This window comes from Cucurbita pepo, chromosome 15, assembly GCF_057944985.1.
Source record: "Cucurbita pepo subsp. pepo isolate OVF chromosome 15, ASM5794498v1, whole genome shotgun sequence".
Classification (NCBI taxonomy): Eukaryota; Viridiplantae; Streptophyta; class Magnoliopsida; order Cucurbitales; family Cucurbitaceae; genus Cucurbita; species Cucurbita pepo.
The window spans coordinates 1,295,680-1,319,096 of record NC_141812.1 but is presented as its reverse complement, the minus strand read 5'-3'; the positions used below and the strand labels follow the sequence as shown (position 1 = coordinate 1,319,096).

Here is a 23,417-nt window from a genome sequence, read left to right as displayed (position 1 = left end):
TAGTTCAAAGAATCGCTTAATATCAAGTTCTAATCTTTTAACAAAAGAACAGACTCTTAATAAGTAAACAAGGTACAAACTTCAGACACTTCGCTGAAGTAACAGCTGATTGTAAGAACTAATAATAAAAGTGTCAAAACTGTAGCAATCCATTATGATTAAGCCTATGGAGATCAAATCTAAGCATGCTGATAATGATGTAGTTTATACAACAATACCTTTCCAGCAGCATTTCCGACAGCCATGTAGCCTCCTTCGGGGCTGAAATCCAAGCATGAAGGGTACTGAAGGTTCTTCTTCGGCGGCGGCCAGTTCGAAAATATGGTAAAAGAAGGTACGTGTATCAGCTTCAAACTACTTTTCTTCATCCTTGAACAGATTGCCAATATTTGAGCATCGTGATTGAACTTGAGAAAGTCTACTTTGGTGGTCAGATTCTCAATGGCCTTCAATGGCTTCTTCTTGCCCCCTAAGAATTCTTGTCTGTTGTAGATGTTAACGATACCACTGTCAGAACCCGCTGCAAACAATGCTCCGTTAGGAGACGTACAAAGTGCTGTGCCATTGATGCAACCTTCGTCGACAGCCTTGTGGATGCACGTTCTTGTTCTCAAATCCCAGTGGTAGACCTGCCCGTCACCGCCAGAGCTCAGTAGCTGTCGCCCATCGTCAGCAAACGCCAAGGAACGAACGGTTCCATTCATCTTAAGCGTCCCGATGAGCTCCTTTGTTTTGGTCGACACTAACAGGATATAGCCTTCATTACCTATGAATGCGACCGTGCTAGAATCAGGAGAAACTTCAAAAACTTCAAGGCTTTTCTCCTCTCTACCTACAAGAGGGCCTATTTTATCTACTTTTGCCTTCACTAGATCGAGGCTATAGAAGAACTTTCTCCTCCCAGATATGATGACCTGGGATCCATCAGGCAAAAATGATGCCTTTCGTATGGGGCAATCCTCGAGAAAAATGCTCTGAATTTTGGTATTCCGTTTCCCATCAATCTGAAAAAATCGAAGCTTCCGATCCAACCCAGTAGCTAGCAGTAACTGAGCATTGCGATGAAACTGAACCGAATGGATAGGACCATTTGATGGCTCCTGTGCATTCGCATCGACAAGTCTCGAGTATTCAAGAAGACCAGGCAACAATTTAGCACCACTCTTCGCTACAAGATTCTCATTTGTTCTAAGGATATCGTCAATAGAATCGACATTATCGTAACCATCAGCCAATGCAACTGCATTTTCATCATCTGATGATAGATCATCATCATCATCATCATCACTGCCACCCCTGGATTGTGCATCAAGTTGAGCCCACTCGGTTCCGGGGTTTAGCTTGGCATGCTGAGCCCTCAGTCGTGACACATACTCTGAACCCGAAATCGATTTCTCATCTTCTTCCTTCCTCAATTTTCTCAGTCTACTAACATTAGTAATATTAACTGAGGCCTTCTCCTCTTCCTCGTCGACCCATACCGGTTTTCTTTGCTGAGCTTCCTCCTTACTCGAGCTCTCATCTAGGAGCCCAACATCATTTTCATACACGGAAAGGGAATTATTTGCAGAGCGGTCCATAATGTACAAAGCAGGAGCCTTTTCTTCAGCACTGAAATCATTTTTCTCTTCATCCTTCCCAAATTCAACAGGGGAATACAGTGATCCAAAAAGAAAGTTTTCGAGCTTCTCCATTTCCTTTTGTTGTTCTTTTACTATTTGTTCATCTTCTTTTTTGTGTTCTTTCTTTCTCTTCTTCGCCCTAGTAGTATCCGCACCAGAGTTTTCTACATCACTAGCATCTACTTTTCTCAACAGAGATGAAGAGCCAACAGTATTATCCCCATTAACCTTCTCAGTACTACTAATTACAGCAACATTTTGAGATATTAAACTCATCTTCCACTCAGCTCCTGCAAAACCAATCATATTGAGAAGATAACAAAAAACGCATCAGAAGTAAAAGATCCCACGATCCATAAGCTCAATTTATCCCTTCATTGTAAATTGTGTACCCTTTTTGTCTTAATTTTTGAAAACAAGTAGTTGAATTCTACATTACAGAATAACAATAAGCCACATTCATCATGTCCGAATCAGAACAACAAACACAAACCGCGTCCCAATTTGCGGCAAGAATGTTTTCATTTTTTTCGTTAGAAAGACGTACCAGTAACAACAAAGGAGTAGAAAATCAGCGCAAAACCGAGAGCTGCACCGGAACGAACGGAAGAAAGAAGTCCGCGGCGGAGGCACGAGCGGAAAAGAACGACGACGGCGGCGAAAGTAGGAACGGTAGAGAGGCGGAGGAGGAGACGGCGTGAGGAAAGAGTTGTTTTATTTTACACGGTGGTTAGGGTTTTCTTCTTTGTTTTATTTATTAATTTTATTTTATTTTACAAAGTGGGCTTGGGCCCAATTTTGTTTTTCTCAACAGAAACTTGGGCCGGGCTTTTTCATAAACACAAGATCTCATGTCAGTTAGAGACGAGGAACGAAACATTCTTTACACGGTATGAAAACCTCTCACTAGCATATGCGTTTTAAAATTTGGAGGGAAAACTTGGAAGAGAAATCTCAAAGAGGACAATATCTGCTATCGGTGGGTTTGAGTTGTTACAAATGGTATCGGGGTGGTGTGCTAGCAAGGACTCTAGGTTTTGAAGAGTGTAGATTGTGAGATCCAACATCGATTGGAGAAGAGAACGAGTGCCAGCGAGGACACTGGTTCTCAAAGGAGGGTGGATTATGAGATCCCACATCGGTTGGAGAGAGAAACGAAACATTATTTATAAGGGTGTGAAAACCTTTCCCTAGTAGATGCGTTTTAAAACTTTGAAGAGAAGTCGGTAAGAGAAAGCTCAAAGAGAGGACAATATCTGATATGGTGAGTTACCGGGGTGGTGTGCCAGGAAGGACTCTAAATCTTGAAAGGGGTGGATTGTGAGATCCAACATCGATTGGAGAAGAGAACGAGTGCCAGCGAGGATACTGGTTCTCGAAGAAGAGTGGATTATGAGATCCCACAGAGATCGAGTCGTTAACATTATAGAATTGTAATTTGTATCTCTGTCGCTTAAATAATGCTCAAATTGACTAGAATTTTGAAGATGAGTATCAATTATAACATTGAATTATAATCGAGTCGTGAGGACCTGCCTCAAACATGAAAGAGAATCTTTGTTTAAACGGGAAATGGAGGAGGAAGCAGCGAGAAATTTCTCTACGTTAGTTAAACGGAACCGAAAACGGGACGGGAACAAAGATTATATTCAACATTAACACAAAACAAATTTAATCACTTAAATAAAAAGTAGACCATATTGTATACACACAAACACTACACAAAGATACATAATTAATATTATACATTATGATATATATATATATATATATAAATAACACCAACCAATTAGCATGCCTTGCCCATATCAAAGGTGAAGTTAGTTCTTGGAGTTCTTGCATTTCTCTACAGCCCTTGGTGAAAAAGAAAAAAAAAACGTCCCGATATGTTAATGATATAGATTCGAAGGACTTGTTTCGGGTGTAAAGTTAACCTAAACATAACTAAAATGGTTAAAACAATATGCTCGATAAATTCAAATCTCTGCGTTCATTGATACTGAAAACACACAGATCTATCAATCTTACCGAGGTCAATGGCTTCCTTTCCTTTCATTATACGTAGACGTTTGCAAGATACAACAAACATCCTGCATGGATATTGAGAGACGTATTATACTCGAGTTATTTCTTGCATCTTTCACGGTGGATTTAGCAAAAATTTGGCACAGTTATTATCATGGAGGATTTTCATAAATTGAAGACAAAAACAAAATATTTAAAAATTCTAGATAATTATCACTTACTGCCATGGAACATCACCGACGAGCATCCAATCACCGTCCTTGTCTTGGTAGGTTGGAACGTAGTCCGAACCATTCAAAAGATCTATTAGTTGGCTTTCATTCATGAAGTCTTTCATCCCAACTGCTTGGGATCCACAGTGACCTAGAGTCGGGAAAATGAAAAAAAAAATTATTATTAAATTTCTTTATATTTCTGTAAATTATGTTAAATTACACGTCTAGTTTCTAATGTTTCGAGAATTTATTGATTAAAAGTTCGAGAATCCGTTAAATACCAATGGTGAAGGCACCGAAGAATTTGGCTAGGGCATGGGAGAGTTGTTTGTAGCTGTTGTACATGGTCAAGTCGACTTTGCGAAGATAAGGTGCACCATCAAGGCTAACCTTCACGAACCTAGCTGCTCCGATATTTCCATTCTTATTCCTACTGATTAGCACTACCTCGTCGTTTTCTTCCTCGTTGCTACCCTTTCGGAGGGCCAGACTGTTCCTTCTGTACGACCTTATTGGTGGCCAACCTACCACTTGTGCCCTACAAAGCTCGCAACAACAATATTACTCGACATTCTCGATCAACCCATAAGCTTAAGTAAACACACGGGTTGTGTTAAAGTAATCTCGTTAAGGGACAAAGTTAGAGGTCTTGTATGTACTTAGAACCTCTATAATGCCATTTATCTTTCTCTAATTAGGGGTGCTTATATGACTTAATATCTCGAGTAATTTGGACTAACACAAACGATAAAAATTGGGTTGAGTTAGGTTGAGTAATGAACTATATTCGGGTTGCTCGGGTCATCAACCTAACCAACCTGAAATTTCGAGTTTGTTCAAAAAACTCTCTACTCAACTCAATTCAATACAATCCGTGTACATTCTGACCTCCACTTAAGACTGTTTTCTACTTACTTGAGGTTCTACAAACTTGTACGTCCACAAACTCCGGAGAGAACATTGAAGTATTGATATGTTCGGTTTACGGTAATCTATCTGTTTAAGCTTTTCGATTTAGTGGTGATTTACGTTATTGACCCTAAGAAAACGTTACTCGAACTCTAAAAGATGAAGTAGAACTTACTTGGGTAGGGGAGGCTTGTGATTTGTAGCTGACTCCTCATGGAACACTCTCTTCCTTGTCACTTCTGAACTCCCATTATTTCCGGGCAACCCTAGCCTCAGCTCTGTCTCTTCAAACGACATCGTTTCCTTCGCTTTGAGAGCTTGGTGGCTATGTCTGTTCTTGGTTGGAATGATAATAGTGAACAGGCTGTATGTTGAGAGGGAGCCAGCAAAGCCCTTTTTGACCAATTTTGACTCATTAAAGTTTAACCTAATCGTGTCGATAAAGGAAATCGAACCTTTGAATTTTAAGACTAACGTGTGTATTTGGTCTCTGAACTTTCAAAATTATAAATTTAGTTCCGGAACTTTTGTGGATCTACTTTGTGAGATCCCACATCGATTAGAGAGAGAAACGAGTGCCCGCGAGAACGTTGACCTTGAAAAGAGTGGATTGTGAGATCCCATATCGGTTGGAGAGGAGAACATGAACATTGTTTATAAGAGTATGGAAAACCCCTTCCTAGGAGACGCGCTTTAAAAACCTTGAGGGGAAGCCTGAAAGGGAAGACACAAAGAGGACAATATCCACTAGTAGTGAGCTTTGGTCACAATATCTGCTAACGGTGAGATTTGGGCACAATATCTGCTAGCAGTGAGCTTTGGTCACGATATCTACTAGCGGAGAGATTTGGGCACAATATCTATCTACTAGCAGTGAGATTTGGGCACAATATCTATCTATTAGCGGTGAGATTTGGGCACAATATCTATCTACTAGCGGTGAGATTTGGGCACAATATCTATCTACTAGCGGTGAGATTTGGACACAATATCTGCTAGCAGTGATATTTTGGCACAATATCTGCTTGCGGTGAGATTTGGGCACAATATCTGCTAGCAGTGAGATTTGGGCACAATATCTGCTAGTAGTGAGATTTGGGCACAATTTCTGCTAGCGGTGAGATTTAAGCACAATATCTGCTAGCGATAAGCTTTGGGCACAATATCTGCTAGCGGTAAGATTTTGGCACAATATCTGCTAGCGATAAGCTTTGGGCACAATATCTGTTAGCGGTGAGATTTGGGCACAATATCTACTAGCAGTAGGCTTTGGGCACAATATCTGCTAGCGGTGAGATTTGGGCACAATATCTGCTAGCGGTGAGATTTGGGCACAATATCTGCTAGCGGTGAGCTTTGGTCACAATATCTGCTAGCGGTGAGCTTTGGTCACAATATCTCCTAGCGGTGAGCTTTGGTCACAATATCTCCTAGCGGTGAGCTTTGGTCACAATATCTCCTAGCGGTGAGATTTGGGCACAATATCTGCTAGCGGCGAGATTTAGGCACGACACAATATCTTCTAGCAGTAAACTTTGGGCACAATATCTACTAGCGGTGAGCTTTGGGCATAATATCTACAAGCGGTGAGCTTTGGACACAATATCTACAAGCGGTGAGCTTTGGACACAATATCTAAAAGCGGTAAGCTTTAGGCACAATATATGCTAGCAGTGAGCTTGAGTTGTTACATACTTGATACAAATTAAAATTTAGATCTAGATCGATCAAACTATAGTTTTTCGAATTCAAATTTGCATAAAAGTGATGTAGCTCAATATCTTAAAGGCATGATGTTGATGGGCAGAATAAATTTAAATAGAGAAACTTTGGAGCATGTAATGAATATTAAGCCCACCAAACAATAATTGATATAAGGACAGGTATTGCATTGATGGGTGACAGGGAAAATACGTGGTTATACCAAAACTTCAAATTTAAGAATAGGCATGGCCCTTCATAATAATAATCATATACATACATCCAAACAAATTATTCTTCAAATTCTCATTCTCATGCACAGATAGATGCAACTTTCAAAACTTTAATTCCGATCATAAATTCTATGGATAATATCTCAATTGGTATAAACTCATTTAAGTCATTCTTCAAGTAAAGTCACGAGAACTTATGTCTTGTAGAGATAGGTAGAAGGTTGTTGTCCCTAACAAATGGTATCAAAGTTTTGCCTTTAACTTATCGGAATACTTGAGTGTCGAACGAAGAAGTGGTGAGTCTTAAAAGATGACGCATAGAGGAGATCTATGGTTGAACTCTATCATACCAACGGGGCCTATGGATTGGAATTTGTATCAACCTAAGCCCACCACTAACAAATATTGTCCTCTTTGGGCTTTCCCTTCCGGACTTCTCTTCAATAGGAGAGATTTCCACACCCTTATAAGTAATGTTTCGTTCCTCTCTCCAACTTCCGAGCTTCCCCTCAAGGTTTTAAAACGCGTCCACTAGGGAGAGGTTCCAACCCTTATAAGGAATGGTTCGTTCCCCTCTCCAACCGATAAAAGGATCTCACAATCTCACCCTCTTTCGGGGCTAGCGTCCTCGCTAGCACACCGCCCGATGTCTGGCTCTGATACCATTTGTAACAACCTAAGCCCATCGCTAACAGATATTATTCTCTTTGGGCTTTCCCGTCTAAGCTTCCCCTCAAAGTTTTAAAACGCAACCACTAGGGAGACGTATCCACATTCTTATAAGGAATGCTTCGTTGCTCTCTCCAATCGATGTAGAATCTCACAGAATTAGACTGGTAAATAATTATCTAAGAGGAGGCTCATAGAGATGAGTGCACGGTCAGTAATACCTTCAGTCTTCCATGTTTTATCACATGCTATATAGATTTTGTAACAGTTTTAGTTGGCTGAGTTTCTTAGATTTATTGGCGAGCTCTTAGTTATTGCAAATTTACACAAATTAACTTGTGTTTGAAACGTCCTTCAACTAAAGTGCTTCCTATACTCAAAACCAGTACAAAAATGTAGGCATGACAGTGGACCTTTTGAACCAGAAAGAACAAAACTTATATTCGCTAAAAAACCAAGCAATATCCTTAAACAGAACTAAACTGACAGTCTTATTCAGCTAAAAAGAAAGAGAAATGTTTTAAGTATCATTTAAAGATGACTGTAAAACACTAGCAGGCTTCAGTGACAGAGCTAGCTGACCTCTTATTCCATCGAAAATTGATTAGGAGAGAGCAGATTTTAAGGATTTGGTGAAGCTTTCTAGTGCCTTCAATCCTTCTTCAGGAGTCTGGGCTTCTCCCAACAGCTTCACCATAGCACTACCAACTATGATCCCATCAGCCCCCCAGTTGGCCACCTATGGACGAACACGGCAACGTATTATCCAGAAAAAATGCAGAGCAAGTAAACTGTTTCGGTGTATGACGAAATTCTTTTACCTGTTTCACGTGCTCGGGTTTTGATATACCGAAACCTACTGCCACTGGTTTTTCTGTTGCCTGCCAAACAGAGTGGAGAGTGAGGCTTATGTTATTGATTGGTTTCAAAGTCATCAGCTGTCAAATTTGTAGCTATTACAAGTACATCCTAGATAGTTATTAAGACTGAAGAAGATGCACCTCTTTGATTTCCTCAAGGAGAGTTTGAACTCGATCACTCACTGATGTACGGGCACCGGTAACTCCTACGGAGCTCACCTATAATCGAACGAGAACAAATTTCATATTGCAAGTCTGACAGAGAAGGACATCGTAATTTCGACTCGATCTCTATGGTATAATACAGAGGAAGTAACATAGAGAATAACTGTAATTTACTATCTTCACCAAACTCCTTGTTCTTTCAATGCAATCTATCATTCCGTTTGTGCACAAAAACAAAGCGATTAAAGCGATATGCTCCAACAAAACCGAAAACGATCTCTCTTCTTCCTACACAATTCTGTTGTTGTTCTATAACTTAACTCCATCAAAAAGAGGGTTCTGAAAATAATCACATTGTTAAAATACCATTCTGAAAAGGAATCTTGGAACACTCTAGATGTGCCGTCATGGTAATGTTACAAGCAAGACAATTTCAAGAAAAACATTCAATGACACCATGAACAACAAGAAAAAGCTACAACTTATTTGCATATAAAGAGACAAAAACAGAAAAAGGTCTTACAAGATACACAAATCCCTCTGAAGCTTCAACGATCGCTTTCATCCTATCTTTAGGCGTCGTCGGTGTAGTTAAGAGTACCTTTAGCAGAGTACAAAATCCATAAGAACCAGCAAATATCTAGAAACAATACACTCTGCCTGTTCTTCTGAATTCGTGAACAAAGCATTACCACACAAATGGATGATGTATAACAACTAATGATGATGTATAACAACTCCACCTGTTCTTCAGATTTCGCCCGTTTTTCAGATTTCGTGAACAAAGCATTACCACACAAATAGATGATGTAGAACAACTAATCATCCTATCTTTAGACAAACCAGTCAATGAATTGGCTACTTTTTACCTTAATAATTTCATTCTACAGATAATGAAAAGAATGCAGGGAAGTACAGTTCAACAATCAAATAATTTTCAGTACTCAAGGCAACTGTTTTCCGCCTAAACAATCATGATCAAGAAAACTGGATACTCTGCAGGTTCAACCAAATAATTACAGTTAATAATATACTAATCTTCAGCACTGCAGATTATGTCCCTAATTTACGTGTGGAATCAATGGGGAAGTTATCAAGATCTTTGGACTGTTCCATTTGCTAGGTCCATTTCAGAGGTTGTTTTTGCCACTATGTGCAATATCTTTAAGTAAAAATCATAAATAAATATCAAAAACCTAAAACTAATAATCAATTTAGATAATACAACCATTATGAGAAAAGGAATTCACCAGCTCGATATTGTACTTTACAGCTTCTTTTCTCAAAATTTCAGTCTCTTCCAGAGGAACGTCTGGAACAACAAGCCCTGCAAGAAAGTGCAATGTAATTACAAACATATTCACGAACCGAAGATTCAGAAAGGTTTCTTTCCATGGAAGTTTGTAAAGCAAGAAAAATTACATTTAGAGTTGTAACATTATTCACTTTCAAATAGTCATCGACTCGTCACGAAGTTGATGATATTAAGTTAGATAATCACATAATAGAGAAGCAGACAGATAATCTTCCTACACGCCTCTGTCCTCTCTTTTCTCATTAAGAGACAAGAAGTTGTTCGCGAAGTTCATGATTTCAGAAACAAGCTCATTAGAACCTCACACCAAGTGCACAAATAAATTTGAAACAAGGATTTTGGAATATCATGTTCATTACGCAATGATATAATAGGCCCAAAACCATAATTATTGTTTAGTACATACTTCAGGGTTAAAGAAAATGACAATTTAATGATGTTCAAGTAAATAAACCAATATTTCTATGCAAGTTAGAGCAAATGACAACCCATAACATTTAGTACCAGACAATTGGCCTAATTGTCATGTTATCTTGAAAGTAGGGCAAAAAAATTGATAAAAGGTTTTAACATAATTCATTATAAAAGATGGGGTTAATTCATTATTACCATGTACACCAGCATCTCTTATTGTCATCATGAAGTTCTCAACGCCACGCTTAAGAATTGGGTTATAATATGAAAAAAGGGCAATTGGGCAAGACAGTTCAGGAATAACCTAAGCAGCCAGAAACAAAATTAAAAAACGTCAACTTTCGATTCCATTACTGAAGCATATAGAGACAGAAGCTTATTTCAAAAGACATTTAATTTGATGATGCCGTGCACGAGAACTCAATTGTCCTAACGAAAAAGAAGTGCAAGATCTAATTTAAGTATACACGTACATATTTGTTCGTTAAAGGAAAGACAAATTTTACAGCCTGGTGAAATGCAGCTTCTAGTGTGACTCCGTTCCAGTATTATCTAATTAAACAAATTCTCAAACTACAACCTTAAATGGTTAATGACTAGGTTACTATACCTCATTATACCTAGTTTGCAAAATAACACATTTGGCGTGGCTTAAGTCGTTATATAAGTAACAAATGAAATAATTTTGGGTTATTCTTTCTATTACCTAAAATAATTTGAGACCAAAATTGGAAGAGGAAAAAATGTTAATATTATCTACAGCATGTTGCATGGTACTACGAGATTACCTCCTTCAGCATAGAAATGATTGCACTAAAGTTTGTCCCCCTAGCCAAGGACCGAGTAGCTGCAGCCTACAGAAAACATTCAAAGACAATTGAATAAGGAACAATACATTAAGAATGAAAAAAATGAAGAGAGCGAGATATTCAACCTGTATAACAGGGCCATCTGCCAAGGGATCTGAATATGGAACACCAAGTTCAATTATATCTGATCCATGGTTGGAAAGAACCTTCAATGCCTCGGCCGTGGTGGAAAGATCAGGATCACCAGCAGTTATGTAGGGGATAAATGCGACCTTTAAACATGTATGAGTTTAGAACAACATTGATGAATGAAGAACTCTAACCCATCTCGTGATCAATCCCAATTAAGCATTGGTGAAAGAATTTAACCCAGTAAAGACTTGGATTGATTAGATTGAGTTGAAATGAGGACTCTCAAGAGTATCAAACAGTGAACACCAAAATGCAGAAGAAGTATAATTCAACAAAACAAGAGCAAATATTAACAAACAACCCAGAAACGAAATGTCAAAAAATTAAAGTTGGAGATAATAAATGGTTGAACAAATTTACCTTGCCCTGTTTCTTCAATTTGCTGAATGTTTCCGACAGTCCTATAGCATTGGAGGCTGTAAGGGCCGCCATTGGAACAAACCGCTTGGATTGGACGACTGAAATCTTACGAGGATGAGTGGGAAAGACAAGGGCAGTGGGAATCTTGTTCAATCGAAGTAACGACGAAGAATTGAAAGCAATGTCCATTTGGAGTAAATGACGGTCGGTAGTTCACTGAATTTCAAATTCAAATCAAAACAAGAGAAGGTTTGGTGGAATTTTTGGATTGACAAATGGGTTCGTCTCCGATTAAAGCTCAGTTGCGGTCAAAAACTTATTCAAATTCAAATATAGGAAAGAAAATGAAATCTTACCTGGAACCTGAGAAGTTCAGTTTCGATATCCAATGGCTGCATCAAAAAATGAAGAAATCTCTCCGGCGCATCGACCTCGTTCTGTCCGAAAAATGAAGGACAGCGGCTATTCTGTTGAGCTGCGCGAGGAATTTTGGCGGCTGGATTCTTTTACGTAGGGCGAATTTTGTTTAATCGGTTTTGATTCTGTTTTTTTTTTTCTTCTTCTTATCGGTTAATTTTTCAAAAAATAACCCCAACTTTATCATTTATTTTTAAAACACCTTTTTTTTTTTTTAATCTATTTTTTCAAATTTTACAATATTATTAAATACTTATTTCGACATTATCTTAAATATTTCGAAAATGTTTCCATTACATCGATCAATTAGAAATTATCGTGTTCATTTCTTACTTTCAAGTCATCCAAAATTTCAATAGATTTCGCTCTAAAGACAATTTTTAAATATTTAGGATAAATCAAGAGTAATATAGTAAAATTTAAAATAAATCATTTTTTACACAAAAGGTTCTAATTATTAGTTATATTCATATCTATCCTCTTTAAACTTTACCAATCGTTTGATACACGTTCATCTTTTTTTTTTTTTTTTAATAGTTCCTTTTAAGTTTTTAATTTTAGTTAAAATTAGTCGAATTAAATTTTTAAATAAAGTGTTATATTCTTTCCTATAAAGTATGCGAGATATAAGATATGCACAAAAATAGTGTAACAACCGAATTTTTTAAACTGAACTTTAGAGGATCACCATTACAAAAATATCTAAGATATGAGCTTTTGAAAACAAATTGATGTTCAAATAAATGAAAAGAAACCACTTAAATTTATTAAACTAATCAAATTTGGGATCAAATTCAAAGGTATTTCCAACCTTCATATTCCAAGTGTGAAAAAGAAAAATCAAACATAATAACAATGTTGAAAATTAAATGGGACAAATCAAAAACTAAGAATTTCTAAGATCGAAAGCAAAACCTTTATCCATTACCCACTTCGATGGCTTTATTAGATTAAGCTGTATTAGACTAGAGTGAACGTCATCACCATGCATTTTGTAACTCCAAGTACAATCTAAAAAGAAAAGAAGAATAGAACGAATAAACATAAAATATATACTTTTCGAGTAGCCCCATGGCTACCCACTTTAAAGGGTAAAATGACTCTCATACGTGAGACCCAATTGTCCACATTTTTCTTAGTACTTACCTAGCCTTGTTTTACCTCAATTGGTCTAGGAGTACCATTAACAAGTTCTTCACTAAACTTGTTAGGGTACCAATGTGAGTCTATCTGATAAATTAAGTGCCTGTAGCGGTTAGATGACGACCTCCTAATAGAATTAGGTTTATCCCGACACAATTCCACATGAAAACAAAGTTGACTGGAGATAAAAGGGAGTGACTCAAGTCTAAACTAACTACGATTTCTATTTGGATCAATCATGTTAGACAGAGCACTACTCGAAGTTAATCAGCGATTCCTAGTGGAACTAAGTCAACCCCAACATAGTATCTCAAGTAAAACATTACTAACCTTCACCAAAATCCATAAAAAAAAATAAACAAATATCAAAATCCACAAAAAAAAGAGATTTTTTTTCGAAATTTACTCCTAAAACAATCTAAATCACTAAACAAGAAGATTTTCAACATAACAATTTTCTCATTAGTTTTCATAACGAACCTATCAAGATTTACCTTGGAGTTTTGATTGATTTGAACTATTCCGATAAAGATTTGAATGTAGTTTGAAACATAATAACGGTCATTATCAAAAGAGAGCCTAGCAATCTAATCAGATCTGTCTTTTTTTAGATTGGACTCTTCCAATGATTCAGTAAGTGACTCGGAATGGACAAAAGTTACAGCTAACATTGAAAAGAAGCACAATAAATTCCACCGTAAGAAGGAAGGAGAGTCGGAGATTTAAAATAGCCTATAAGTATTCAAACCGGACAATAATAATTGAATTTCTTTCGCTCTTTTCTGATTATTGTGACGATGACGAGGATGAAATCTTAGCCCCAAACTTTTTCAACCTCAAAACTGTTTTGGATTGGAAATATTTGAGCCTCAAACCCATGAAGTTGACGTTGGGGGGAATATTGCTGCATAGACTCCTCGTATTATTGCATTGCTGCAATAAGTGGCTGTGGTAGTTTCATGAGTTGTCAGATTTATTTCCTTAAGCTCTTTTCCCTTGTGGGTATTCAATAATTATAATACGGCTTGAAGAAACTAAGGCTGTGCCTATTCCTACCACTTTCATTTCTCACCCAAAGTTTAATGCTTTTCATCAAGAAAACTCAGCATATGCCTTTGGTATGTATCTACAACATAACTTCTACTTATTTACTAAGTGCATATGTATGTATCTACATAGTGGGCATTGCATACATAGTGGGCATTGGGGCAAGATCGGAGACGAGAACAGGGAATGTAATCCCCTTCCTGACTCTGTTAAGCTAATGAGGAAAAATCTCTCACTGCTCCCTCTCCCATATTCGGTTTAAACAAAACTTATTCGCCTTGTTCAAGATAGGTTCCAACAGATTCAATGAACCTATCAACAGAGAGTCATTTGGTCAAACGAGGATTGAGGATTGGAAATGTGATTATAAAAATGGGCCACAGGCACTTTGAAAAGAGTTGATATTAAAAGTCTTGAAAACATGCAAGGTAGGGTAAAGATGGAATTGGATCACAATTCACAATTCACAACCATCAAAATATCCAGTTAGATTGGCCTCAAACACCTTATCAAAAGCAAAAGATAAGATAACATGACTTTTGCAATGGATGTACTCACAGTTCATTGACGAACGGCAACCCCACGAGATGCACGAACAACTCTCACGTGGGCTGGGGCCATCAAAAGGTTGGAGTGGGCCGACCTGTCGAACATGAGGAAAGGAGGAAGGGCTGTGCTGCAGGAAAAAAGAGCAGAGACGAAGAGGAAAGTGAAAGAGTTTTGAGTATGGCAATGATAGGTGGACGGCATGTCGGACAACATTAATTGTATTTGGATTTGGGATTGGAACAACTAGAAGTGGGTTTCGTTTCATACTTATCCGTGGGTTTTTCTCTTCTACTTATTCCAAATCTACAATAATTGGATGAGGTGGCCAGCTTCCATCCTGCCTTTCAATTCTATGCCTATACTTAGAGCTCACACATTGGTCGGAGAGGAGAACAAACCATTTTTTATAGGGGTGTAGAAACTTCTCCTAGTAGATGCGCTTTAAAACCTTGAGGGAAAGCCCAGAAGGAAAAACTCAAAAAAGATAATATCGGCTAGCAGTAGGCTTGACTGTTACAGTTAAGCTCCTTGTGTGTCATTCTAAAGCCCAAAAAGAAAAGCCCAAAGAAGACAATATCTGCTAGCGGTAGACTTGGGCTGTTACATTTAAGCTCCTTGTGTGTCATTCTAAATTCTAGAAAGGAAAGCCCAAAGAAGACAATATCGACTAACGGTGAGCTTGGGCTTTTACAATTAAGTTCCTGGTGTGTCATTCTAAAGCCCGGAAAGGAAGGCCCAAAAAAGATAATATCTGCTATCTACTAGCCGTAGCCGTGAGTTTAGACTGTTAAAGGTGTCATTTTGAAGTTTGGAAGGAAAAACTCGAATATGACAATATTTACTGGCCATGAACTCGGTAAGCTGAATAATTATTTTTTTTTTTTGGTTCTTAATTACCAAATGTAATAATAAAGGATCAACTAAATCATCATTAGAATTTTAATTTAAAAAGTTTTTTAAGTGTTGACCAAATCATCATTACCAGATTCCATTCCATGTACAGAGACTTGACAGCTCTCGGGAGTCTATCAGTTAATTATTAGATAAGAAAGGTTTGAGATGAGAATTATGGCTTCTGTATACCATAATTTCTCCCTCCTGATCTAATATAAACCAATTGATATTTTCTCCCACCTTTTGGCCATGCTCAATTATCTGGTGGACTCTAGAATTCGCGAAACAGTAGATGTGAATAAGTTATACAAGTGTTGCCCTACAATGGAGGAAACAGATGAGGAGTCTATATCAGGTGGGCGTAGCAAGGAGACAAGGGGAATAAGCCTGTTTATCATCTCCCTTAGACAGTAGACCAATCATGGGCCAACATCTGTCTCCCACCACATGTTGTTTCTCACAAAGCTTCACAATCCTCTCTCTATATAATCACTACCCTCTTAGCTCATCTCCAGGCCACAAAAACTGAACTTCCATTGTTTCTCTCTTTTAGTTCTTTTAGTTCTTCTTCTTCTTCTTGTTGTTCTTACATTCATCATGAGGAGTTCAAAGATCTGGTTATGGCAACAATGTTCAAAGCAAATCAGAGAGCAGAGGGCAAGACTTTATATCATCTGGAGATGTGCTGTGATGCTTCTATGTTGGCACGATTAACTACTCATCCAAAGCCAAAGGTAGAGATTTAAGAGAAGTCAAATTGTCTCCAAGGACTCCACACTCTATTACGCTAACTATAATATACAGAGTTGAAGAAGCATAGAATGTGTTCGAGTTGTAGACGAGAACAAGTGACACTATGTACAGTTGAGGATCGAATCGTGTCAACTAGGATTGCAGAGAAATGTTCTTTTATTTCACTGTGTGAAATACTATGTTCTATACTCCTTCCATAGAAACATAGATCAATTATGCTGTGAATCCTTCTGTTCTATCCTACCCATTCTTGTGGGGATCCATAACAACAAACAAGAGTTCATTATAATCACGATTTGGCCACTAAAAGGGTGGTTGTATTGATGTTCTTTTACTTAATCATGGGATCCCCATATAACCTAATTCAATCATAGATCGTCACATCGAGGAGTTTGGGAGCCAAGTCATTGGATTACTTCAGAACCTGGATACAAAATCACCACACACTAACTTCAATCCGTACCAAATTGAATAGCTTTTTAGGTACCATCCACTGTAGGAGATGTGCCAATTGCCTTCAATTGGATTGCTAAAAGGTTAAGCAATTTTCTCCTACATTCACTGTGGTTGAATGATTATTAAAAGAAAAATAAAGTAGTTTCCAAGTTTTCCACTTTTTGAGAAGTCCACTATACTCTTTTCAGAAGTCCATGAAGTCTTCCTCTTAGTTTCTGGAAGAAGATAGAGGGCCAGGGTTGCACTATGTTCTCAGGAAAAGAGGTGTTCCAACATTTAAACTTAGTGAATGTTTTCTCTTCCCAACCATTTTTCCTTGACTTTGTGGGCTTTCATGACTCCTCTGAGCCATTAATTTATTCCAAGTCCTTGAAGATTGTCCATAACTTTATAATGATGGGTTAGAATAATTTAGTTCCAAATACAGCCACTGTTGGCTAAGCATCTTTGCAAACTTCAATGAACCAGTTTTCCACTGACCAGAACAAGACAATTGCATCAGACCCTCTCAACCACAGCATGTGTGAGAAAGAGAAAAGACGATCTAATTAAAACGAGCAAACATGATTTATTGGCGGAAGATATCAACAAAAACAAAAACAAAAAACAAACAAAGTGGAGAATTAGAATGACAAATTGAATCATATAAACATACCTATTTTCTTCATCCGGTTGAATAAAGTTTGGGAGGAAGCAGGTAGCACCACCAGTCGAGGTTTTGATTATGTGCAGGCAAGGAGCAACACGAATTCCCAAGTACGATCAATGCCAGATAACGAGTGTACCTATTTATCACCTCTCATAAAGGGTTAGAAGGAAATCAATATTCTCAAATCCGACCGATGAATAATAAATTATCTAAACATATATTTACAGCAACTCTCCCGCCCCCCCCCCCCCCCCCCCCCCCCCCCCCGCCCCCCCACAAAACCCATTGAAGATGCATTGACAAAAGCGAGTCATATTATATAGCTCTTTCGTTCTTTACATCAGCAGCTACTATTATCTTCTACTGTGTACAAGAAAGAGAAAATTTCATACTATTCTCGTCATTGATTTGCTTGAAGTAATGACGACCGGAGCTTTCTTAGGATGATTATTTATTCTAAAGCTAAAATTAAAAATCTTCTGATCGATACTACGGAAGCTGGAGAGTTAAAGCTTGGTGAAGCACGTAATGAATTCCGTTTGATACTTTGTTGATTCATCTTTTATTACTAGGCAGAAGTACCAGCGCAATTCCTTAAAATCTCATCGAATCTATCATCTCCAGCAGCCTTCCTGGATCTTGACCACCCTACTTCGAACTACCTGTGAATTACAAATTATTTAACTTACACGTTCACAATATTAGAGACATTTATTAGTCAAAAAGTAGTGCAAATAAAGGTCCGTTGGGGAACATTTCTGCTACCTTTCCCTCTATTTCTTATTATTTTGGAAGGAGAAATAAAAGTGTGATCTTGGAAAGTTATCATGGAAATGGGACAAAATAAACATAGAATCGCTAAAATATCTGTTTATTAAAGAATGTAAATGAATAACAAAAAAACAAAACAAAATCATTCCCAAACACGTCATAACAAAACACTTCCTGTTGCCTGTATTCTTGATACGGCAATTGCACCTTGGGAGTTCGTTCATTTTCCAAAATCTTATGCAATTCAACTCAGCCGTAATGGATATAATTGGCCAAAAAGACTCATCAAATAGAGTAGAACAAACCAAGAAAAAAATATTTTGATGTAGGATCAATTTTAGCGTTTAGAAATGCTGCTAATAGCTACATAAAAGTAAGTACTCAACAACTTGAGAATTGGACTTTGACTTACGGTGGACTTTTGACCTGTCAAGTGGCAACCTACGAGTTGATGGAGCTCGGGCCACAGATGAAGCAGCCACAGCTGCAGCCGCAGCCACACATATCCTACAAACGTGAGAAACATTCTACATTCAAACACACAATCAGCTAAATAAGCCTGATGCTAAAAGAAAAAAAATATGTACCTTTTATGGACATCCACATATACGTCTGTCTCATCTACAATTTCCTCCTGCATTGTGAGGCAATTCAGTGGAAGCCAATTATCTATTTTTACAATATACGTTGAAACATGGATACGTGCATTTTTTATGAAGAAACACAGAAAAGATAAACCGTAAATGAATTTTATTTGCACAAAAAGATTGGTCATCAGGAGTTAAAATTTAAGTTGATAGTTCAGCTGCCTAATCCTACTTGTCATGATAGAACAAATTAATAATTATTTTCTACTATATAAATTGTGGAAGTTGTGCTCACTTGCAGAAGTTCTTCAAAAACATCCTCTAAAGTGATTATCCCAATAACTTCCCCATCTTCAATATCTTCAAACAAATTGCACACTCCATTTGTTGCAACCACATTATGCTGCATGGTTTGCCTGATATCAGTATTCCTTGGAGCTTTTTTAATGTCAACATCAACACTTTCCAAATCATTGTCATGTTTTGAGAGCAAGGGAGTGAAAAGCGGAGATATCTTAGAGGTAAATTTATTTTTCTCGTGTTTATCTCCATCACTGACAAACACTGAGTTCTTATTCTTCTCCTTGACCTTGACTACAGCCGCCATATGACTACTTCCCTTTTGGAACTCATTTAGGATATCATATAATGGCATATCTGAAGGAACCCTGCATAAAATGTTAAGAGGTGAAGTCATTTATAATTAATTAGATATAAGGGAAGAACATTCATTACCTAGGAATTCTCCGTATGGAAACAGCACTGACTGGAGTTTCCGTTTCTGCTCTTACTGTCAGAAGACTTTTCACCTGAATCCAGGGGGAAAAAAAAACTTGCAACTAATTGAAAAAGATAGTGCAGGGCTCAACAATCACAAGAAAATTGGAATTTCTTTTTAAGAAAATGAGCGATGTTATTTCCTACTCTTGAGAGCTTGCCATTGCATTTGAAAAGAAACATACAAGTCAAATGGAGGTTGAAAATGAGAAGGCATAAATGTAATTGCAAAGAATTCTACTGATACCAATAGGAGACCAATTATATTCTTTGGATTCTCAGAATAGACTGGGACACGACTATGACCACGTGCAAGTATTTTTCCAATTGCTTCCCTGTACAAGAAATAGGGTAAAAATCAGTTTGCAATTACTTGGGTTCCAGTTTAGTTTGATAATCATTTCTGTTTTCTGTTTTTGGTTTTTCTGTTTGTAAAAACAAAAACCATGAAACCATTTTTTGTTTTCCGCTTTTTAAAGAGGAGAGAGACATATGTGAAGGCAGGGAAATAAAAGTGAAGAGAAGAAGAGATAAAGTTTTTAGAGAAAAATCTTGGAAAGTAATTGTATAGAGATAGAGAAGAGGATTCAAGGAATTTAAACCTGCCAGAAAATATATTAGCAATCATCAGCATTATTGGTATAAATGAACAGAAAGGCAAGGTTTAACAAGAAATAAATTAATCATGATTTTGATGCCAAACTAACCAGTCCAAGTTGGAATTCACATCCAAAGAAAATGTTGATTCTATTGGTGTCATAGCCGCCTCTGCAGTCTGCATTCAGAAAGTTCAGTCATTTGATCTGTAAATTTTCTTTACAACAAAGTAAATCGAAAAGATGTCTCATAATCTTAAAGGAGTCAAGCTTATGAGTGAGACTAACAGCCGAAGGTCTCAATAAAAAAAAGGACTTGATTGAAAAATAAAAAAAGCAATACGTGAGGAATTAAATTGGAACTTTGAAAATGAAAAAACAGAATTGAAAATGGTTAATATATTAAGGAGGTAGCTGTAAAGTTATATTGAAAAGTACAAGGAAAATTTTGGTCATATGAATAAATACATAATGACTAGGGACACAACCAGATGGTGATGGTATAAAAAGCAACTAATATCCACATATCCAGTAGATTTTGCAAGCAAAAATCCTTGACACTACCAATTTACTAGAGGAAAAAAATGAATACTTGTTATATTAGACTAACCCTTTATTAAGATTCTGTACACGTGTTTTCAGAACAAGTATTTTCTTATACCAAACCAAAATGCAGGAGTTTCCCTAAATCAAAGTGGCATGATAAAACAAAGATGGTAGATAAATCATAATATGCATAAAGATTACAAGGCTCATCTTATGAGAATAGATACCTTTTCTGTCAAGTCCAATGCCCCACTGATGATGGTCGTCTCATCGTGTGTGAGTTCACCTCCCTTCCCAGCCTAAATGAAAAAGTAACTTAAGGACCATTTCATAATAAATCCCTGACATTTTGCTCTTAATCAAATCTTGCACCCTTCCACAATGTTATAGCACGGTTTTCATTCTTTGTCCAAACTAGAATGTATCTCATTAACTTCAAATGCTACTATATTATACTTCTTGTTACCTCTTGTCCATGGATAGAAACAAGGGCTTTCAACTGAGCTCTCCTAAACAGAGCATCATGGTGACCAAGTAATGCATCCAAGACCTAGAGCCAGAATATCGGTAAGTAATAACAAAGGCCACATGAAGAAAGTGAAATAACCCAGTGTACATCTCTTCAATCTCAAATATGCAATCACCTACTTCAAACAGTTAATTTAAAAAGATAGAAAAAAGGAAGACAAATTATTCCTTTTCATTGACAAAAAAAAAAGAAAAAAAGTACAGTTATTCCTTTTCTCTTTGAAAAGGTAGAATTAAGGAGATATATACTGCAAGAGAAGGTTGAGAATATGGAAGAAGGTACAGGTTAACTTTTGCACACTGCAAAAGTGACGCCTACACTAGAAGCCAAAGAAGAAATACATGAATAAAGACTTAAAGTTGATGCTTTATAGTTTAGTTCAATCATAGGTCACTACCATCCATGGGCTCAGCTCAAATAATGCAGCACGCATACAAGGCAAACTAGCAGATTTAAGGCTTACTCAAATTCTGGATTTCATGATTACCCTAATACAATCACCAATCATGAAATTTATAGAAAAGTAAATAGACGACTTCAATTAGAGGAAAAACAACAAAAGGTTAATAGACGACCTTTTTGGAGTCAATGCATGATCAGAGTAGAGTGGAATAAGGAAATAGAGTACAATCTACAAGCAATCATGCACAATAGTAAATTTCATATGCAAGAGAAATAAAGGAATGCAGCAGCAGCAGCTTTCTGCCTACTTCAGAGGTTACCTTTCCAACCGGGTACGAAATTGGATAACAGATGATCATCAAAATACGCACTAGCCATATAAAATTTGCACCAACAGCAAGTCCATATCTCGAGCATATTGCTTGCGGAATAATCTACTAAATAATGAAAATTAGATGCAATATGGCATAGGCTTGTTATAGAATGAAACGTATTGTCAATAGGAAAAATGTTATACCTCGCCAAAGACAAGAACAAAGGTCACAGATAGCAAAACCGCGACAAAAGGATGGAAGATTTTATCAAGGTATATAGGAAGAGCCTTCAAGAAAATTTAAAAACGAAATGAACGTCATCAATTAATTATCTACTTGCCATAAATCTGACGACTCCAAATAATAAGAGCGGGATGCAAGTAACAAGAAATTAATAGTATTCAGCATTGAATCCATAGATTGAATTGAAGAAAAAGAAAAGTCGTAATTAGAACAGAATTTAAGAGTGCAGAATCGAATACCTCCATAGCACAAGCATTACAAAGCAGCAGCGTAACTAGCAATTGGTGCTGCTTCTGCAGCACCGGAATAATAGTAGCTACGCAAAATAGAAATCAAGCAATGAAAAGCGAGTACGAGCATAATTACAAAAGAATTGAATCAGAGGGAGAGTGGAAAGTCAGCGGACCAGCTTGCTTTTTCTCGGTGGAAGAACCAGTGCGCTGCAAGATTTCAAGCTCGACGAGGTTGAGAGACATGAGGCCAAGGGTGAGGCCGGACATAATACCAGCGAACAAAACGAGGAGACAGGAGAGGCCAGCGTAAACGAACCACCATGCAGTGGGAAAAGGAATATCATCGGCTTCCACCACAGGGACCTGGTAATGATTATGGTTGTTGTTGAAGAAGAAGGCGGCGGCGGTGGTGGCCAATGTCAAGGAATTAAGGAACAGCATTGCCGGAAAAAGGGGCGGCAGACAGAAAGGGAAAGGGGCGGTATGAGCAACGAGAAAGCGAAGAAGGCGCGCTTGACTGGACGCTTCTGATTTCGTGGCGCCTTTTTTTGTTTTCTGATCTTCTGATTCCACGTGGGCCAGACCACAGGCGATTATTTGGACACGGCAGCTGTCGTTCTTTCAGCCTTGCTGATGCAATCGATCTGTCGTCTCTAAAATTTCTACTTCGTACTTGCCTCCTTTATATATCCTCCAAATCAAAAGGTCGTTAGTTTTAAATTTAAAATTTTCAATAATTTTTTTTAATTTTTTTAAAAATTATCAAAAATATTTTTACGGTTAGTTTTAGATGGAACAAATCCGAGTGCTTAACCTTGGACATGCAGTGGAAACTACCAAGCTGGAATATGGTATGGACAGAGAAAATTTTCGGTGGAGCAATAAAATGTTTTGAGATCGGAAAGAACACTATTGGTGAAAGTACTCTGTTGAGCCGACCTTAACTGAGACACGAGGGCTAGGAAGCAAATGAGATTAGATATCCCAGTAGCCCTAGCCGTAAATGATGGATACTAGGCGTT

The 23,417-nt window shown here is 37.5% G+C and overlaps 5 protein-coding genes across 8 annotated transcripts; 1 reads left to right on the top strand and 4 right to left on the bottom strand.

The window, feature by feature from the left end:
• Window positions 1-2,361, bottom strand: LOC111776495 (U3 small nucleolar RNA-associated protein 18 homolog). Its single transcript, XM_023655953.2, has 2 exons — window positions 2,170-2,361; window positions 1-1,912 (listed from the first exon to the last, which is right to left on the bottom strand). Exon 2 carries the CDS (start codon window positions 1,896-1,898, stop codon window positions 180-182), a length of 1,719 nt encoding a protein of 572 aa, XP_023511721.2. The 5' UTR covers window positions 1,899-1,912; window positions 2,170-2,361; the 3' UTR covers window positions 1-179.
• An 860-nt stretch (window positions 2,362-3,221) lies between these two features.
• Window positions 3,222-5,343, bottom strand: LOC111811923 (auxin-induced protein AUX28). Of its 2 annotated transcripts, none has more exons than XM_023698987.2 (5): window positions 4,947-5,343; window positions 4,144-4,400; window positions 3,869-4,010; window positions 3,651-3,712; window positions 3,222-3,468 (listed from the first exon to the last, which is right to left on the bottom strand). In XM_023698987.2, the coding sequence occupies exons 1-5, from the start codon at window positions 5,066-5,068 to the stop codon at window positions 3,443-3,445; spliced, it is 609 nt and encodes a 202-aa protein (XP_023554755.2). In that variant the 5' UTR covers window positions 5,069-5,343; the 3' UTR covers window positions 3,222-3,442. The 2 variants fall into 2 exon arrangements, with proteins under 2 accessions (XP_023554755.2, XP_023554756.2); XM_023698988.2 differs by having other exon boundaries at window positions 3,237-3,476; window positions 4,947-5,338.
• Window positions 5,344-7,848: 2,505 nt separating this feature from the next.
• Window positions 7,849-12,006, bottom strand: LOC111811922 (Aldolase-type TIM barrel family protein). 3 transcript variants are annotated; one of them, XM_087117800.1, is made up of 11 exons: window positions 11,846-12,006; window positions 11,490-11,705; window positions 11,063-11,209; window positions 10,917-10,982; window positions 10,324-10,432; window positions 9,650-9,726; window positions 9,092-9,142; window positions 8,923-9,000; window positions 8,376-8,453; window positions 8,196-8,255; window positions 7,849-8,113 (listed from the first exon to the last, which is right to left on the bottom strand). In XM_087117800.1, exons 2-11 carry the CDS (start codon window positions 11,676-11,678, stop codon window positions 7,979-7,981), a joined length of 990 nt encoding a protein of 329 aa, XP_086973926.1. In that variant the 5' UTR covers window positions 11,679-11,705; window positions 11,846-12,006; the 3' UTR covers window positions 7,849-7,978. The 3 variants fall into 3 exon arrangements, with proteins under 3 accessions (XP_086973926.1, XP_086973927.1, XP_023554753.2); XM_087117801.1 differs by having other exon boundaries at window positions 11,490-11,587; window positions 11,846-12,004; XM_023698985.2 differs by lacking the exon at window positions 9,092-9,142.
• A 4,029-nt stretch (window positions 12,007-16,035) lies between these two features.
• On the top strand, window positions 16,036-16,616 carry RTFL14 (ROTUNDIFOLIA like 14). Its single transcript, XM_023697877.2, has one exon. It carries the CDS (start codon window positions 16,137-16,139, stop codon window positions 16,251-16,253), a length of 117 nt encoding a protein of 38 aa, XP_023553645.1. The 5' UTR covers window positions 16,036-16,136; the 3' UTR covers window positions 16,254-16,616.
• Window positions 16,617-17,693: 1,077 nt separating this feature from the next.
• LOC111811135 (putative DUF21 domain-containing protein At1g03270) lies at window positions 17,694-23,034 on the bottom strand. The gene is made up of 13 exons (XM_023697876.2): window positions 22,569-23,034; window positions 22,402-22,478; window positions 22,123-22,206; window positions 21,926-22,039; window positions 21,141-21,224; window positions 20,902-20,973; window positions 20,240-20,307; window positions 19,780-19,867; window positions 19,491-19,564; window positions 19,051-19,423; window positions 18,756-18,802; window positions 18,581-18,675; window positions 17,694-18,059 (listed from the first exon to the last, which is right to left on the bottom strand). The coding sequence occupies exons 1-13, from the start codon at window positions 22,834-22,836 to the stop codon at window positions 18,046-18,048; spliced, it is 1,458 nt and encodes a 485-aa protein (XP_023553644.2). The 5' UTR covers window positions 22,837-23,034; the 3' UTR covers window positions 17,694-18,045.
• Window positions 23,035-23,417: the final 383 nt, after the last annotated feature.

Bases quoted from the DNA above. Each gene is read 5' to 3' on its own strand.
- LOC111776495 (XM_023655953.2), bottom strand. From the start codon at position 1,898: ATGAGTTTAATATCTCAAAATGTTGCTGTAATTAGTAGTACTGAGAAG.
- LOC111811923 (XM_023698987.2), bottom strand. From the start codon at position 5,068: ATGTCGTTTGAAGAGACAGAGCTGAGGCTAGGGTTGCCCGGAAATAAT. The intron at 4,401-4,946 runs GTAAGTTCTACT...CGAGCTTTGTAG, and splicing joins CACAAGCCTCCCCTACCCAA to GGCACAAGTGGTAGGTTGGC. The intron at 4,011-4,143 runs GTATTTAACGGA...TCCCGACTCTAG, and splicing joins CTTCGGTGCCTTCACCATTG to GTCACTGTGGATCCCAAGCA.
- LOC111811922 (XM_087117800.1), bottom strand. From the start codon at position 11,678: ATGGACATTGCTTTCAATTCTTCGTCGTTACTTCGATTGAACAAGATT. The intron at 9,727-10,323 runs GTAATAATGAAT...ACTTTCTTGCAG, and splicing joins AAGAGATGCTGGTGTACATG to GGCTTGTTGTTCCAGACGTT. The intron at 8,256-8,375 runs GTGCATCTTCTT...TCTGTTTGGCAG, and splicing joins TCCTTGAGGAAATCAAAGAG to GCAACAGAAAAACCAGTGGC.
- RTFL14 (XM_023697877.2), top strand. From the start codon at position 16,137: ATGAGGAGTTCAAAGATCTGGTTATGGCAACAATGTTCAAAGCAAATC.
- LOC111811135 (XM_023697876.2), bottom strand. From the start codon at position 22,836: ATGCTGTTCCTTAATTCCTTGACATTGGCCACCACCGCCGCCGCCTTC. The intron at 21,225-21,925 runs GTAACCTCTGAA...TTCTGGCTCTAG, and splicing joins TTTCGTACCCGGTTGGAAAG to GTCTTGGATGCATTACTTGG. The intron at 18,676-18,755 runs GTACATATTTTT...TCACGTTTGTAG, and splicing joins TATGTGGATGTCCATAAAAG to GATATGTGTGGCTGCGGCTG.